The 16772-nt window shown below is 51.7% G+C and overlaps 1 protein-coding gene across 1 annotated transcript; it reads left to right on the forward strand.

Annotated features, from left to right (window-relative positions):
- Positions 1-6363: 6363 nt before the first annotated feature.
- On the forward strand, positions 6364-12359 carry ETV7 (ETS variant transcription factor 7). Its single transcript, XM_077754836.1, has 6 exons — positions 6364-6427; positions 6779-6944; positions 7412-7617; positions 10022-10164; positions 11986-12086; positions 12200-12359. Exons 1-6 carry the CDS (start codon positions 6364-6366, stop codon positions 12303-12305), a joined length of 786 nt encoding a protein of 261 aa, XP_077610962.1. The 3' UTR covers positions 12306-12359.
- The last annotated feature ends 4413 nt before the right edge of the window (positions 12360-16772 follow it).

The raw sequence follows: 16772 nt of genomic DNA on the forward strand, positions 1-16772 counted from the left end.
AGTCATCTGTGCAGCTAATGGCCAGATGGGGCCTCATGCCTTGGGCGGACTCTTAGTTCTTGGTCCTGAGTCGCTGCATTTTCCTGGATCTGATTCCCTGGGGGGGGGGAAGCTCTGTGAATTTCCCACGGTTGGCTGCAGAGAAATTGAGATCTCTGCGTTTGGAAATTGACTTTCAAAGCTCCTAGTTGTGAACAAGCCATGGGAGGAGACCATAAAGCGCCACATCTGACTTTCAGATGTCGTGAGCAGAGGGAGGACACGCTTCTGCAGCACTCTGGCAACGTACATCATGGGAAGAGGCCCTTGGGGTATTCCGACAGATGTTTGTGCCGCTGCTCAAGTTCATATCTTCACCTACCGAGAGTCCCCGAGCACTTACGTTAATATATACGATTTTTTTAGGCTTATTTATTTATTTTGAGAGAGACAGAGAGAGTGCCAGCAGAGGAGGAGCTATGAAGACAGAGAATCGCAAGCAGGCTCAGCGCAGTCAGTGTGCAGACCCAGTTCGTGGCCTGAACCCATGAAGCCATGAGGCCATGACCTGAGCCAAAATCAAGAGTCGGACGCTTAACTGACTGAGCCACCCAAGCGTCCCCACACAATTCTTTGTTTTTCTTTTTAAGTTTATTGAGAGAGAGGAGAGAGAGAGAGAGAGAGAGAGAGAGAGAGAGAGAGAGAGAATGAGCACGCAAGTCAGGGAGGGGCAGAGAGAGGGAAAGAGAGAATCCCCAAGCAGTCTCTGCACTGTCAGCATGGAGCCCGATGCAGGGCTCGAACCCACAGCCATGGGGTCATGACCTGAGCTGAGATCAAGAGTGAGATGATCAACTGACAGAGCCACCCGGGCACCCCAACATACAATTCTAACAGAGTGGCTTCCTGCCGCTCTAGATCAGGGCATCTCAAATTTTTGTGTGCATGTGAGTCTCCTGGGAGTGCTGTTGGAATGCAGATTCTGGTCCAGTAGGTTTAGGATGAGCCTCTAGTAAGCTGTGTCCCTAGTAAACTCTTGGGTGACCTGGCTCCTGCTGGGAATGCATTCGACAGCCTCATTTTATACAATTATGTCCTAACAGCGCTTTTCAAAGGCTCTGGTCAGGGCAGACAGCCTCTCCTCTGCTGTCCTACCTGCCTCTTTGTTGCTGTACATTCAACAATCTTCTGTCTTCTTAAAACAAAAAAACCCAAAGCATTGGGTCAGGCCTCACTAAGGAGTGAAATCAAATTAGTGGGTCAAAATAAGTATTTTTAAAAAATGAAAAAGAACAGGGCACCTGGGTGGCTCAGTTGGTTGAGTGTCCGACTTTGGAAAGTAGATTCTTATTATCCCCACCTGACAGATGTGAACACTGGTCTTGGAATGGGGAGGACTCTCTTCTCCATAGTCACCCACCAGTGGAATGGTGGTGGGGCTGGGGTTCAAGCCCAGGTACCTCCGACCCTGCGGCTGTCACTTACTCTGAGCAAAAGCCTCCAGTGTGGGATGAGGACAGCTCCCATTTTTAGGGGACTGGCCAAGCACTTTACAGTCTCCCCCATTCCTCCTGGAAACCCGCCGGGGAGGTAGAAGCTGGCTGTTAGTTCTGATTTGACTGGTAACGGTAGGCCCAGCTCTGTTGTTCTGGAAGTCACTCTAGCTAGCAAACTGCAGGGGTGTGGTGAGGAGTAGCTGGGAAATAGCTTTGGTTAGGTGGGGAGGGGCAGCTTGAAGCGGCTCTTGAAACCAGGTCAGAGGAGTTTTGACTTGCTCGGGCCGAGAGTTGGGAACCACGCCAGTTTCTTCTTTCTTTCTTTCTTTCTTTCTTTCTTTCTTTCTTTCTTTCTTTCTTTCTTTCTTTCCTTATTTCCTTCCTCCCTCCCTCCCTCCCTCCTTCTTTCTTTCTTTCTTTCTTTCTTTCTTTCTTTCTTTCTTTCTTTCTTTCTTTCTTTCTTTCCTTCCTTCCTTCCTTCCTTATTTCCTTCCTCCCTCCCTACCTCCCTCTTTCTTTCTTTCTTTCTTTCTTTCTTTCTTTCTTTCTTTCCTTCCTTCTTTCCTTTGTTCCTTCCTTCCTTCCTTATTTCCTTCCTTCCTTATTTCCTTCCTTCTTTCCTTCTTAAGTTAATTTATTTATTTTAACAGAGAGAGAGAGCACAAATTGGGGAGGAACAGAGAGAGAGGAATAGAGAGTGAGAATCCCAAGCACTGTTAATGCAGAACCGAATGCAGGGCTCGAACTCACAAACTGAGAGATCATGACCTGAGCCAAAATCCAGAGTCAGTCGCTTAACTGACTGAACAAGCCACCCAGGCGCCCTGCCATGTTACTTTCTTGAGCAGAAGAGTGAAAGGGGTGCTGTGGGAAGAGAGACCTGGTTGGGTCAGGGCTGGGGGGGCCAGAGAAGGGTTGGTCAAGATGCTTGGAAGTCTTTAAACTCACTCATTTAGACCATTTATATTTATTGAGCATCTACTATGCTCCGGGCATTGCTGTAGGTGCTGGAGAGACAGCAGTGACTGAGACTGGCCTAGTCTGTGGTCAAGGAGCTGACATTCTAGCGGGGGTTGCAGTGACTGCATAAGGAAGCTGGAAGCCCAATGATACGGGCAGCAGAAGGAGATGCAGCCCAGGAGGGGGAGGGGGGCCTTCGAATCCCACCCTGCTCTCGGTGTGGGTGGGAGACACTGCTAACTCTTCAGGAAGACACTCAGACCCCCAAGTGGTGTCTTAGATACACAGCTCCTCCAGCTTCCCCTGCCAGGATCTCTGCCTGGATCTGCCCCAGAAGCTTGGAACCAGCCACGCTGGGAATCTCCAGGGAGCAAGTGGCCGGGGCAGGGAGAGTAAAGTGACATCAGGCTGGAGTCTTGAGAGGCAAAGATGGTTGGTGTGAGGAACTGAAAATATGGTGGATGACAGCCAAGAGAGGGAGAAGTGTGGGTTTCTCTGCAGGTCAAGCCTATGGGTGTGGTTAGACCAGTAGGGGAGGCTCAGTTGGGTTCATCCTGCTAACTAGGGCAGGAAGAAGTCTGGGGGGGGGGGTGGACACCTTACATGACATTCACCAGTGGTTGCTGAGCTCTGCGTGTGCTGGGCCCTGTGCCAAGCACTCTACTCATGTCCCCCCAAGAGCTCCGCTCATCTTGGAAAGTGTGTACCTCATGCCAAACACTGGCCTTCAAATGGATTATCTCGTAGAATCCTTCTGACAGCCCCGGGTCGCCCGCTAGTACTGTGTGTGTCACCACCCTTGATTTACGGATGAAGAAATGGAAACACAGCCATTTAGCCAGTTTCCAGCTGGCCTGGCACCAGCATCGATACTTACTGTTGCATGTTTTTCCTTTTCCTTTTTTTTTAAGCTATAATTTACATAGGGTCGTGTGTACAAATCCTAAGTTACAAATGTTTATGCACGTATATGCTTGAGTGGCCACCGCTGAGATCAGGAACTAGATCAGCTCCAGTGCCCCAGGAAGGTGCCTTGCACCTCTTCCCAGTCCATTCCCCTGCAAAGGGCGACCACTATTTTGTTTTCTGTCCCCAGATCAGCTTCTATTCTTGGTAGTGTTTTTACATCTGGCTTCTTTCCTTCTTCATTGTATCTGTGAGCTTTAATCCATGTGCCATTGTACACGAACATCACAGTTTGATCGTCTGCTCGCTGCCTGATGTTTCTAGTTCTTTCTACTATGAACAGAGCTACTGGACATTCTCATACATGTCTTCTGGTGGTGTCGCTTAGGTCTGTACTTTGGGGTGAGATACTGGATTGTACAGTAGGTAGCTTGGGCTCCTAACCTGTACACCACCCTGCCCCTCAAACAGCACGGTAGCCCAGTGAGGCAGTGTTTTATCGCATTTCACAGAGGGGGAAGTTGAGGCTAACAGCGTGTGAGCAGCTTATAGGTGACTTGGCCAGCGAGGGGCTGAGGTGGGACCAGACCCTGGGGTTGGAGATTTGGCCCAGAGTTGGGTGGCTGATCTACCACTTGGAACTTGGTCTTTCCCTGGGGGCTCGAGTCCTGTTGGAAGCCTTTTGACCTCAGTATTCTTTGAAGACATAAGTTACAGGAAGGTCCCTTTTCTGTATTTATTGGACCTGAGGGTCTGGCAGGAAAGGATAGGTAGTGAGCAAGAGGTAATGAAAGAAAAACCAAATCCCGCTCCGGGGCGATGACAGGCTTCGTTTTCAGGTGCTACTGTGGATCCTCAGAGTCCCTCAGAGACAACATCGGAAGTCCCCTGCTCATGTCTCTGGACCTGGTAGCAGGATCACATCTGTGGTTGATACTGTCGGCCAAGTTCACGATTTTCCACCTCTTCGTGCAGTTTTAGTGTTTCCATGGAATCCATCCCCACCCTCTGGCCACACACAGGGCAATGTGCCCCTCTGACACAGGAATCATAGGTTTGAATTTTCAGGCCAACAGCCTCAACGATCACGGGATAGGCAACCCCTTCCCCAAAATGCAATGGCCAGTCGGCCTGCCCCCGGCGCTCCTGAATCTCACTGTGGCCTCCAGCTTCACACCACACAGCTTTTGTGTCTCGGCCACTTCTGTAGCCACTGGACTGACCTCCCATGGAGGCTCCGCATTTCCGTTTCCACCAGCGAGGCATCCTTTTCCCTCATTCCTGCCTGCGGTAGGTGCTCTCATTAAAATTATATCTCATTCTTTTCTGATGGTGCCTGTCCCTGACCAGCGAGGTGTCACATCCTGCCACATGTTCATTAGTGGATTTGTTCTACTGCGGAAGTTCTCAGCTGGCAGCAGTTTTGCCTCTCTCCCTGGGGGACATGTGGCAGTGTCTGCAGACACTTTGGGTCGTCACTCTCCTTGGGCTGTGTGTGTGTGTGTGTGTGTGTGTGTGTGTTTGCTGCTGACATCTAGTGGGCAGGGGGCCAGGGATGCAGCCAAGCATTCCGCAAAGCTCAGGACAGCCGCCACGGCGAGGAATTCTCGGGCACAAGGCGTCAGTAGTGCTGAGGCTGAGAAATCCTGCTCCAGTGTGAATTGCTAGTAAGATTCTTTTGTCTTAAAAAAAAAATCAGTGTAGAGATGCTCTTCCCCTGTAGTGGACATTAGCCCTTTCTAAAAGGATTCTTTCTTTCTTTCTTTTAATGTTTACTTATTTTTGAGAGAGAGAGAGAGAGACAGAGCGTGAGCAGGGGAGGGGCAGAGAGAGAGGGAGCCACAGAATCCTGTGTCAGCACACAACACAGAGCTGGAAGCGGGGCTCAAACTCATGAACTGCAAGATCATTGACGAAGTTGGATGCTTAACTGACTGAGCCACCCAGGTGTCTCAGCCCTTTTTTTGTTTTAAATGTTTATTTCTGAGAGAGAGAGAACGTGAGCAGGGGAGGGTTAGAGAGAGATGGAGACACAGAATCTGAAGCAGGCTCCAGGCTCTGAGCTGTCAGCACAGAGCCCAAAACGGGAGTCAAACTCATGAGCCATGGGATCATGACCTGAGCTGAAGTCAGACGCTTAACTGACTGAGCCACCCAGGCGCCCTGACATTAAGCCCTTTATCTGCTATCTGTGTTGTAAATGCTTCCCTTTATTCTGTCCTCTTTTAGTTTTGTTTATGGTATCTTTTACCACATGCACAACTTATGTAATCAAGTACATCTTTCATTTACATTACAGCCTCTGAATTTCCTGTCATGGCTGAGGGCTCACCTACCCACGTTTAATGCATATGGGTTTCCTATTTCCACTTAAAAAAAAATAGACTTTCGGGGCGCCTGGGTGGCTCATTTGGTTAAGCATCTGACTTTGGCTCAGGTCATGATCTCACAGTTTATTGGTTTGTGGGTTCAAGCCCCGCATTGGGCTCTGTGCTGACACCTCAGAGCCTGGAGCCTGCTTCAGATTCTGTGTCTCCCTCTCTCTGCCCCTCTTCCGCTCACACTCTGCCTCTCAAAAATGAATAAACGTTAAAAAAATAAAAAAAAATAAGTGAACACATACATACGGCGTAGATAATGATAAACATAAACATGTATATCGAGTGTAATGACAAGGAGGGTAAGGTGCCAGGAAGGAAAAGAACAGGACGTGCTGACAAAGTGGGAGGGGGGGCAGGACAGAAGAGCATCCGCCCAGGTGGAGCGTTCAGGGTGGGCTTCTCCGAGGAGGTGAGTCCCTGAAGTGCAAGGATGAGAGACTGTTGGGGGGGGGCTTGCCCCCCCCCCCCCCCCTTCCCCCCCCCCTTGCTCCCGGGGGGGGCGGNGCCCTTTCCCAGCCCCTGTGCTCACGGTGGTTGCAGGCATCCAGCCGGCACTCTGGAGCAGGGAGGACGTTCTGCACTGGCTGCGCTGGGCCGAGCAGGAGTACTCTCTGCAGCGCACGGGGGAGCACGGCTTCGAGATGAACGGCCGAGCCCTCTGCATCCTCACCAAGGATGACTTCCGGCTTCGTGCGCCTGGTTCAGGTCAGGGAAACTGGCTGGCGTCCCTCTAAAACGTGCTGACAGAAGGCCAGGGGGACCCAAGGAGGGAGGTGGAGGCACTGGTTGGAAGAGTTTGCTCCCCTCCCAGCATGACCACGGTCCCCTTTGCCCGGGTGGCCCCTCGCTAGAGCAGGCCTGCGGGGATGTCTGGTGGTTGTTTGCGGAGCTCTGGGCGTCCTGCCCTGCTCTCCCCTCCCCTGCCCTTCCCCGTGGCTCTCATCTCTCCTGCCATTGCCACGCTGCCACCTCCTACCTCACCTGCATGAAGCTGCGGCTGACCCCAGCCCTCCCCTGAGAGGCAGGTGGCTGACCTGCCCCTGCCCCCACCCCCAGGTGACGTCCTGTATGAGCTGCTTCAGTACATCAAGACCCAGCGGCAAGCCCTGGTATGTGGGCCCTTGTTTGGAGGAGCCTTCGGGCAGAAGATGCCCACTCGGTACTGCCCCTGCCTCCCGGAAGGTGAGGAGGCTCCTCTCAGAGCTCTGGGACCCTCCCCGCAGTGGGGCTCACCGGGAGGGGAGGGTTCCTACTGGAGGAGGCAGCTGTGCGGGCTGAGCCCCCAGCTCCCCTCTGCCCTGCCCCCTCCACCCTCACCGCTGGCCCCTGTGACCCCCAGGCTGCCGCCTCCCATCTCCTCCTTTCTCTGCTCCCCTCTCTGGCAAAGCGTTGTCTGCTGTCCCTGTTTCCTCTCCTCCTGATCCCCCTCCCCCACTGCTACAATATAATCTCCATGAGGGCAGGGGCTTGTTTTGATTATGTTACTTGTCCGGGAGCTGGGGTTAGCGCCTGGGCTGTCTGGCCCTCACCGGTGCCCTCCTTTGCCTCCCTGACCTTCCAGCTGGGAACTGGATGGAGGAAAAGCATCAGGGGTGCTGCCCACGGGGACCCAGGTGTGCCCTGGGGGGCAGGGGGAGGCTCGGGGCCCGCACAATCAGCGGCGCTCATCTGCCTGCAGAGGGGACTGAGCCACCTCACCTGGCCCCCCCGAACAGGTCGCCTGCAGCAGCCACCGCGTCTGGGGTTTGCCAGCTCCTTGAGCCACATGGCCAGGTGGCCCCTTGGCGGAGAGGAGTCCCTCAGCGTATCTCACCGTTCGGAGCTCGGCTGCAGGGCTGAGGGAGACTGCTCCTCCCCCACGATGCGGGAGGCTCCCATCGATGGCAGGATCGCTGGTGAGTAGGACGTTTGTGTACCTCTGGACAGGAGGGAGGTGTGCTGAGGCCAAGTCCCAGAGGGTTCTGGGTGACAGGGAGGAGGGTTGCTCTGAGCTGGGTGATGAGAGGGTCCGTGCTGGGCTATCGGGGTGTGGGGTGACCGGCCTGTGTACTGGCCACAATCTGGCCACAGCAGTCTGTGCTGCCCAGGATCGCCAAGCCCAGCCTGTCTCCAGTTTACCCGGTCATAGTTGGACAGTGAGGTTGGCATGGTGAGTATTCCTCTCTTGTTTTTTTTTTTTTTTCCCCTTTTTAAGGTCTGTTTTTTATTTTCTACTTATTTTATTTTATTTTTTGGTTAGATAGTGAAATTTTTTTTCTTAATTTAAATCCAAGTTAGGTAACATATAGTGTAATATTGGTTTCAGGAGTAGAATTGAGTGGTTCATCACTTACATAGAACACCCAGTGCTCATCCCGAGTGCCCTCCCTAATGCCCATCACCCACCCAATATCCCTCCAGCAACCCTCAGTTTGTCCTCTGCATTTAAGAGTCTCTCATGGTTTGCCTCCCTCTCTGTTTTTATCTTTTTTTTGCTCCCCTTCCCCTTTGCTCATCTATTGAGTTCCTTAAATTCCACATATGAGTGAAATCATATATTTATCTTTCTCCGACTGGCTTTTTTCGCTTAGCATAATACAGTCTAGTTCTATGCACTTTGTTGCAAATGGCAAGATTTCATTCTTTTTGATTACTGAGTAATACTCCATTGTGTGTGTGTGTGTGTGTGTGTGTGTGTGTGTGTGTACCACATCTTCTTTATCCATTTGTCAGTCAATGGACATTTGGGTTCTTTCCATACTTTGGCTATTGTCAATAGTGCTGCTATAAACATTGGGTGCATGTGCCCCTTTGAATCAGTATTTTTGTATCCTTTGGATAAATTCCTAGTAGTGCTATTGCTGGGTCATAGGGGAGTTCTATTTTTAATTTTTTGAGGAATCTTCACACTGTTTTCCAGAGCGGCTGCACCAGTTTGCATTCCCACGAGCAGCGCAAAAGGGGGGAGTGTTCTATCCTTTAAATTTTTATTTACTTATTGATTTTTAATGTTTACTTATTTTTGAGAGAGCACAAGCAGGGAAGGGGCAGAGAGAGGGAGGACAGAGGATCCGAAGCGGGCTCTGCACCGACAGCAGAGAGCCCGGCATGGGGTTTAAACTCATGAACCTCAAGATGATGACCGAGCCGAAGTGGAATGCTCAACTGACTAAGCCACCCACGTGTCCCCTTTTATTTGTTGGGTGCTTACTCTGTGCCAGGTGAGCTTCTGAGACCTGTACGTATCCCACACTGACGTTTTGAGGTAGGTGTTCTCATTAGCCCCATTTTACAGATAAGGAAAATGAGACGCAGAGAGGCTACATGACTCCCCCATGATCGATCACACACAGTGAGTGGCAGGGCTGGGACGTGAACCTAGGTTGCGTGGCCTGAGCTCTAACCAGGCAATACACTTCCACTCTACGTTCAATGTTAAATGGTTGAAGAACAGGCTGCCGGACAGACTGATAGATAAACTGGCTGCCTTTTTGAAGGCTGCTGTTTGGCCACTGCTCTTCCATGGCTTTATTCTAAGACACCGCGGAGGGGGCAGAAGCCTGGCTTCCGGATCAGGAACAACCGGGCGTCACTAAAACACAAGTATTTGATACTTTCAATGGTAACGCTTAATATTCTTTGAGCCCTTACCCTGTACCAGGCACCGGGCTAAGGATTTTTGGATCTGTTATGTTACTTGATTGTCATATCATCCCCTACAAGGATGAGGGGCTCGGAAGAGGTTAGGTAACCTGCCTGAAATGACCCAGCCAGGTGGCCCAGGTAGGGGGACTTTAGCTCTCCTTCCCAGGCTCCCTCTGCTGCCCGCTCTCTCCATGATGGTACGTTTGATTTTCCCAAACCTCTTATCAGGGGGCTTGATAGGAAGGATTTAACAATCCTGATTTAACAGAGATCCAGGGGACCTGGAGGCAGGTGCAGGCCACTGGCCACCATCCAGCAGCCCCATCGCCTGCCCTTGCCACCTGCCTCCAAGTGAAGGGCTTTGGTGTCCGTGGGGCTGGGTTAGACTCCTTGGTCTGCCCGCCACAGGGAGCTTGGCGCCTGAGACAAGTCCATGTCTCTCTGAACTCATTTCTTCATGTCTTCCTGGGGAGACGGGGAGCCACTTCCTAGCGTTAAGGTGAATCAGAGAGACAACAGAGACAACAAGCCACCACAGGTGGCTGTTCCTGTCATCTTGACCATCCTGCTGCATGTCTGGGCCCAGGGACTTTTGAGCCCCAGAGCACCTTTCTAATGCCTGCACTCACAGCTCCAGAAGAGCGCCCTGTCCACACCCCCTGTGCTCGATTGCAGATTGCCGGCTGCTGTGGGATTATGTGTACCAGCTGCTCTCTGACACCAGGTACGAGCCCTACATCAGGTGGGAAGACAAGAACGCCCAGATCTTCAGAGTTGTGGATCCAAACGGGCTTGCCAGACTCTGGGGAAACCACAAGGTAAAGCTCTCCAGCCACCAGGCAGGGTGGCCTCCACACATCCAGAAGAGGACAGAGTAGGGGGGCAGAGTGGACCCATCAGCACTATGGGGCAGTCCTCAAAGGACGGGGACTTCACCAGCAGCTCCAGAAGTGTCGGGATCGTTTTATTTTAGGAGATCCTGAGGGACAGGAAGTTACTTCTTGAGGATGGGGACTGTCCTGGAAGTTCAGAGATCTTGCCTTCTACTTGCTTAGCACTTGAGACCTTTTTAAAAAATTTTTGTTTAGTGTTTATTTACTTTTGAGAGAGAGAGAGACAGAGACAGAGTGTGAGCTGGGGAGGGGCAGAGAGAGAGGGAGATACAGAATCCGAAGCAGGCTCCAGGTTCTGAGCTGTCAGCACAGAGCCCGACGCGGGGCTCAAACTCATGAATCGCGAGATTACGACCTGAGCTGAAGTCGGACGCTTAACCGACTGAGCCCCCCCGGGTGCCCCATGAGACTTTTAAAGCTTGTTTCCATGAGTTGTGCCGCATATCCTGCAGGGTGGTTGGGCCAGAAGAGGAAAGTGGTTTCCTGAGGGGGAAGCTGGGGTAGAAACCCAGGTCTCAGGCCCCGTGGCGGCATCGGGTGTCAGGGCTGGAAAGGCTTGGGAACCACTGAGGCCAGCATGCCCAATGTGAGGGGTGCCTACACCCAAAAAGGGCATCTGCCAGAAGACGTTAGGTGGTTTACTCCAAATTCTAATAATTATTTATTTTAGTATGAATTAAGATGAAAAGTTTTAACTACAGTGTCAATTTCTTGATTTACCCTGGTGATATAAAGCAAGTGTCCTTCTCTGTAAATAAAGTCATTTAACTAAAAAAGAAGGAGTCTTAAAAAAAAACAAAACTATCAGCAATAATGGTGATCTCCGGTAGACGGCATTTCTGAAAATGGTATAGCATTTGATGGCCGGGCCCTACTCTGAGGGCTAGCCCCATATTAACTCATTTAGTCCTCAGGAGACCTCGTGAGGGAGGCATCGGAGGGGAAATGGAGGCACAGAGCAGTTTGCCCAAGAGTGTGCAGGCAGTAGATGACAGTCCAGGGGCTGAACACAGAACGTGGGGGTCGATGCTTCACTCTTGTTGCCTCTCAGTGGTGCTGGGCACCGGGAGGATGCAACTGACTAAAGGTTGGGCGTGTTTACCTGGTCCAATCCCCGATAGTACACGGAGGGAAACTGAGGCCCAGAGAACAGCAGTTCCACTTAGTGAACGTGTACTACCTGCCCAGCACTGTGCTCTATGGCTTAGCTAATTTAATCCTTGAACAAACCTGAGGGATCAATGTTCTTATCCTCATTTTATAGCCAAGGAAACAGAAGCAGAGAGGTAAAGAAACTTACCCGAGGTCACACAGCTGCTTTAAGGTGACACTGAATCCCAGCCTCTCTGCCCTTTCTCTCTACTGCCCACCCCTCAGAGAGAGAAAAAGAAAACAACTTGGCTAAAGCCAGGCAGCTCGTGGGGAGCTACTCCTGCCATAGTGCCCCCTAATGGTGCTATGTCTCTGCATTTCCAACTAAATACATATTATTTGTTACTACTTGTGACCTTTGCTATTTAAAAGCACCATGTGAGTCACTCCTGCCCCGTAGGTAGCAGTCATTATTTCTCCTCCAACCTTCTCCCGCCTTTCTCCTTCCAAACTCAAGAGAACTCTCCAGAACCCTGGGCCAAGGGGCTTAAGAAACCACCCAGGTCAACCTGCTCCTTTGCACGTGTGGAAGCCAAGGCCTGGAAGGAGCGGGGTAGGGAGGGGACGGTGATGTGGGACTGCTTTGCCTTCCAGAACCGGGTGAACATGACCTACGAGAAGATGTCACGTGCCCTGCGCCACTACTATAAGCTGAACATCATTAAGAAAGAACCTGGGCAGAAGCTACTGTTCAGGTGAGTAGCCTGGGGGCCGAGGTGAAAAGGGGAAGCAAGGCAGGGGGTGGGTGGGCTGGAAACTCTCTGAGCCTAGGGCAGGGGCTGATTTGCTGCGGGGGCCTGAATTCCAGATTTCTGAAGACGCCCAGGAAGGTCGTCAAGGGCAAGGAGCAACGAGAGAGCCCGGAGCAGGGCAGGATGGATTTCCAGGAGGAGATGCTGGAAGTCTCTCCGTGAGGGGCAGGTGGATTCTGGGCACCGATGGAGTCTCCTGGGAAGGCAGCTAGCTGCATGGTGGCCTCCTCCTCCCTCCCAGGGCACCAGGGGCCCCCAGCTGGCTTTGCACTCCACAGATCACAGCTGTTGTCTCTGACCTCCAAGCTGCCAGGGTATGTGGGGAGGCTGGGAACAGGGAGGCCTCACATTCAGGACATTGTGGGGGGCATCGCTCTTAGGTAGGGCAGCCCTGGGGCTCAGTGGGGTGCAGGGAGTGATCCCCCTCTCTTCCCTGCCCCTTGCTGCCTGCCCAGCTTGGGAATGAGAGCATCCGGCCCAATTCCTTCAACTTACAGAAGAAGGAAGCAGGGGTCCCTTACTGGACCTTAGCTTTTCTCATTTGTGAAAGGGACGAGCTCATGAGAACCCACCCTCGGGGGGCTGATGCCGCGTGGGAAAAAGGAGTACTGTTTCGCCAGTCTTAAGAATAATAATAATAACGGTACCTGACATTTAAGTGTTTACTATGTGCCAGGCCTGGTGCTAAGGGTCTTTCCTATAATTTATCTCGTTCAATTCACACTCCAAACCCTTGAAGTTTAAAGATGGGGGAATGGAGGCAGGGGCTTGCAGCCCTAGGATGTCTCTCCCAAACCCAGTGCCAAAACGGGCTGGTTTGTTTTAGTGACTCTGAATGTATCGGGCACTTCTCAAGCAGAGGCCGTGGCCCTACCCTTCCGCCCTCAGCGTCTCTGTTGAAGGGTCCATTTCACCCGGCCCTGCCCCCGTTTCCTGAGTTTTCAGTGCCTTGGTGCTTCTGTGGCAATGACCCAGGGAAGATGGCCTCTCCCTCCCCACCTGTGGTTTCCTATGCTCCTGTTCCCGCACCTGCCTTGTGACCTTGGGCAAGTTGTTTCACTTCTCTGGAGCCTCAGGCCTCTCACCCACAAGATGCAGAAGCTGGTTCTACCCCAGCCTCTCAGGATTTGCAAGAAATCTTCCCAAGGCATAGTTTGCCACATGCTTAGTGGGCGCCTGCTCTGGAAGGAGCACTTAATCCGTGTTAGCCAAGAGGACTGTGCGTACCCAAAGCTGCTCTAAAGCAGGAAAATGCCTCTGTGCTGTCGGTTCAGCTTCTCTGTGCTCTGAACACCCCCTCACCACCCCAGGACTGGGTGGGGTCTCCCGAGGTGGTCAGAGCCTCTGCCCTGCGACCCCTCCAGTAAGGTCTGGGGGAGAAAGGGAAGAGGGTGTTTTCACTTCATTGAAAACAGAACCTCTCGTAGTCACATCTTCTTTCTTGGAAGGAGGAAACCGCTTCTGCCTCCTGCCCCCAGCAGGTCAGGAAATCCCCCTCTGGCTGAGCCTGAACTGGCTTTGAATCACCGTGCAGAAGCTGATAAGGATTCTCAGACTTTGGTCCTCAAAGCCGTGACCGCTTGTGAGCGGGGCTCATGTCCCGACTTAGTCCCGCCCCAGGGCCCTCGACCAATCCACAGCGGAGGCCAGCGGGCGGGTGGCCTTGGCCAAAAGGTTCCATAGGAAAATCCTTGGCCACTGTCACCTTCCTTCAGACTGTTGCATTTCCTCGACTTTGTTCCGGGATGAACCCGTGCCCCATAGCGTTCCTCATCCTCTTTAACCCAGAACTACACAACCAGGCTGGGAAACACTGTTACAATCAGCGTGTCCAGACCCTTTCTTTCTTCCTTCCTTCCTTCCTTCCTTCCTTCCTTCCTTCCTTCCTTCCTTCCTTCCTTTCTTTCTTTTTAATTATTATTATTTTTTAACATTTAGTTATTATTGAGACACAGAGAGAGACAGAGCATGAGCAGGGGAGGGGCAGAGAGAGAGGGAGACAGAATCAGAAGCAGGCTCCAGGCTCTGAGCTGTCAGCACAGAGCCCAATGCGGGGCTCGAACTCACTGACCGTGAGATCGTGACACCCAGGTCTCAGACTCTCCCTTTATTCATGAGGCAACTGAGGCCAGAGAGGGGGAGTGACTTGCTCAAGGACACACAGCCCAGCCCAGCCAGCTGACTCCTAACGTATTCTCATAGATTACTTCAGCAATTGCCTGCTGTGTTTGCTAATGGCTGTTACCAGCTGCACATCCCAGTGATTATGTCTTCACCCAGGGTGAGGAGTCTCGCCCAGGACTGAGATCACTGGCCACTGGGGCCTGGGCTCGGGCAGAGTCTACCACCCCCCCCCAAGCCCTGGGTGGGGGAGCTCCACCCTTCCCCCATCTCCCCAGGCGCATCAGGCCTGGTCTGAGATACACACCTCGGTGCCAGGACTTGAGGATTCATTCAGCCCTTCCCTCCACCAGCATTAATTGATCACTTGCTGTGTCCTTGGCATCAGGGGAGACTCTGGGTTTACATCCATTTTTTACATAGAATCTTGAAAAGTGGCGGGTCACTGGAAACGTGTCAACATGGACTTCCTCATAAATCATTTTACAAAGCAGGAAATATATCCTCATGATTTGAAAAAGTAGCCAGTCATGTCTGTCTTTTCTTTTTTTTTGCCAGATAGTATTAAAACCAACAGTAAATAAATAATTTATTTAAAAAGTGAGTATGTTAAGACGTTCATTATTGAAATAAATGACACAAGTCACTGGCTCCATCTAGTCAAGCCACTTACAGCACCAACACAGGAGCACGGGCTCCATTATTCTCCATCTTCTCTGCCACGTGGATTCTTGGCAATAAGTCTTTTTCCCTCGCAAGGAAATTCCACACCCCCTGGCTTTACTGAGGTGAGATTGACGTGTAACACTTAAGGTGACGACATTTAGCATTTCCTTCAATCCTGGTGACCCTGCTGCGTCTTGGGCATCTTGATGCTGGTGACCCATTGTCTATCTCGTGGAGGAGCCTGGCAGTGATGACCCTTCTTGGCTTCTTCCTCTGGTCCCTCCCCGTGAGGTTAACCCACATTTTCTACCCAAGTGTTCCCTCTGAAGTTTTATGGAGATGAACAGAAAACATACACATTTGCAGCGTAAGGTCTTGATACCCCAAACTGTCCAGCATCTGGGGGTAAACGTGAAGGTGCTCCTGGCTCCGGGTCCCCTCCTCTGTGCTGGCACGGCCACTCAGGGGAACTTCTGAGCTAAGCTGCTGCTGGGATAGCTCCAAGATTTGGGTGGAGATCCTCTGTCCCCCTCTCTCCTCTCCTCTCCTGCTTGCGCTCTCCCCCAAATAAATAAATAAATGTATATATAAGTATGGTGTTCTGGGGACGCCTGGGTGGCTCGGTTGGTTAAGAATCTGACTTTGGCTCAGGTCACGATCTCACAGTCCGTGAGTTCGAGCCCCATGTCGGGCTCTGTGCTGACAGCTCAGAGCCTGGAGCCTGTTTCGGATTCTATGTCTCCCCTTCTCTCTGCCCTTCCCCCACTCACACTCTGTCTCCCTCTCTCTCTCAAAAATAAGCATAAAAATTATAGGGGCTCAGTCGGTTAAGTGTCCGACTTCGGCTCAGGTCATGATCTCAGGGTTCATGGGTTTGAGCCCCACGTTGGGCTCTGTGATGACAGCTCAGAGCCTGGAGCCTGCTTCGGATTCTGTATGTCCCTCTCTCTCTGACCCTCCCCTGCTCATGCAGTCTCTCTCTCTCTCTCAGAAATAAATAAAACATTAAAAAATTATTTAAAAAATTAAAAAGTATGTCATTCTGAATCAGAATGTGCATATTTTAAAAGTGTTTTAATCATGAACTGAATTTTTTAAAATTCTGAAATCCCTGTGAGTTCATTGCTGATATGGGAAGGGATGCTGGTGGCATACAGAGAGTGTGGCCCTGCCCCCGGGAAGGTCACACAGAAGACTTTGTTCCCAGGGAGAGGTTCAGTGAGAAGCATGCCCACCGGAGACAGTGGGGGACAAAGTGGCACTGGTGAATTCTACTTGGGGGGGGCAGATCCGGGGCGCCTGGGTGGCTCAGTCAGCTGAGTGTCCCACTCTTGATCTTGGTGCAGGTCTGATCTCACGGTTCAGGATTGAGACCCGAGTTGGGCTTTGTGTTGACAGCATGGAGCCTGCTTGGGGTTCCCTCTCTGCCCTTCCCCTGCTCAGGCGTGCTCTCTCTCTTAAAATGAATAAACTTAAAAAATTTTTTAAAAAAATATTTGTTTACTTATTTTTGAGAGAGAGAGAGAGTGTGTGTGCACAAGTAGGGGAGGGGCAGAGAGAGACACACACAGAAGCCAAAGCAGACTCCAGGCTCGGCGCTGTCAGCACTGAGCCCTATATGAGGGGCTCAACCCCATGAACGGTGAGATCGTGACCTGAACTGAAGTCTGCCGCTTAACCGACTGAGTCACCCAGGCGCCCCATCTAAATAAATAAACTTAAAAAAAAAAAAGGATCCTATGGGCGTCTGCCCTGTTTGCCCCGTTTCTGGAGGGCCTGGCTGTGTGGTGGGGCTGTGGGCTTTCTGATCACGGTGAGCCGAGAGGGGGTCGGGGGGCTCGG

The sequence above is a fragment of the Crocuta crocuta genome, unplaced genomic scaffold (assembly GCF_008692635.1).
Source record: "Crocuta crocuta isolate KB4526 unplaced genomic scaffold, BGI_CrCroc_1.0 scaffold132, whole genome shotgun sequence".
Taxonomy (NCBI): domain Eukaryota; kingdom Metazoa; phylum Chordata; class Mammalia; order Carnivora; family Hyaenidae; genus Crocuta; species Crocuta crocuta.

What these genes read in the sequence shown, in the direction of transcription:
- ETV7 (XM_077754836.1), top strand. Translation starts at nt 6,364, where the DNA reads ATGAACGGCCGAGCCCTCTGCATCCTCACCAAGGATGACTTCCGGCTT. An exon ending in CATCGATGGCAGGATCGCTG is followed by an intron (nt 7,618 to 10,021) that starts GTGAGTAGGACG and finishes GCTCGATTGCAG; the next exon opens with ATTGCCGGCTGCTGTGGGAT. An exon ending in GACTCTGGGGAAACCACAAG is followed by an intron (nt 10,165 to 11,985) that starts GTAAAGCTCTCC and finishes TTTGCCTTCCAG; the next exon opens with AACCGGGTGAACATGACCTA.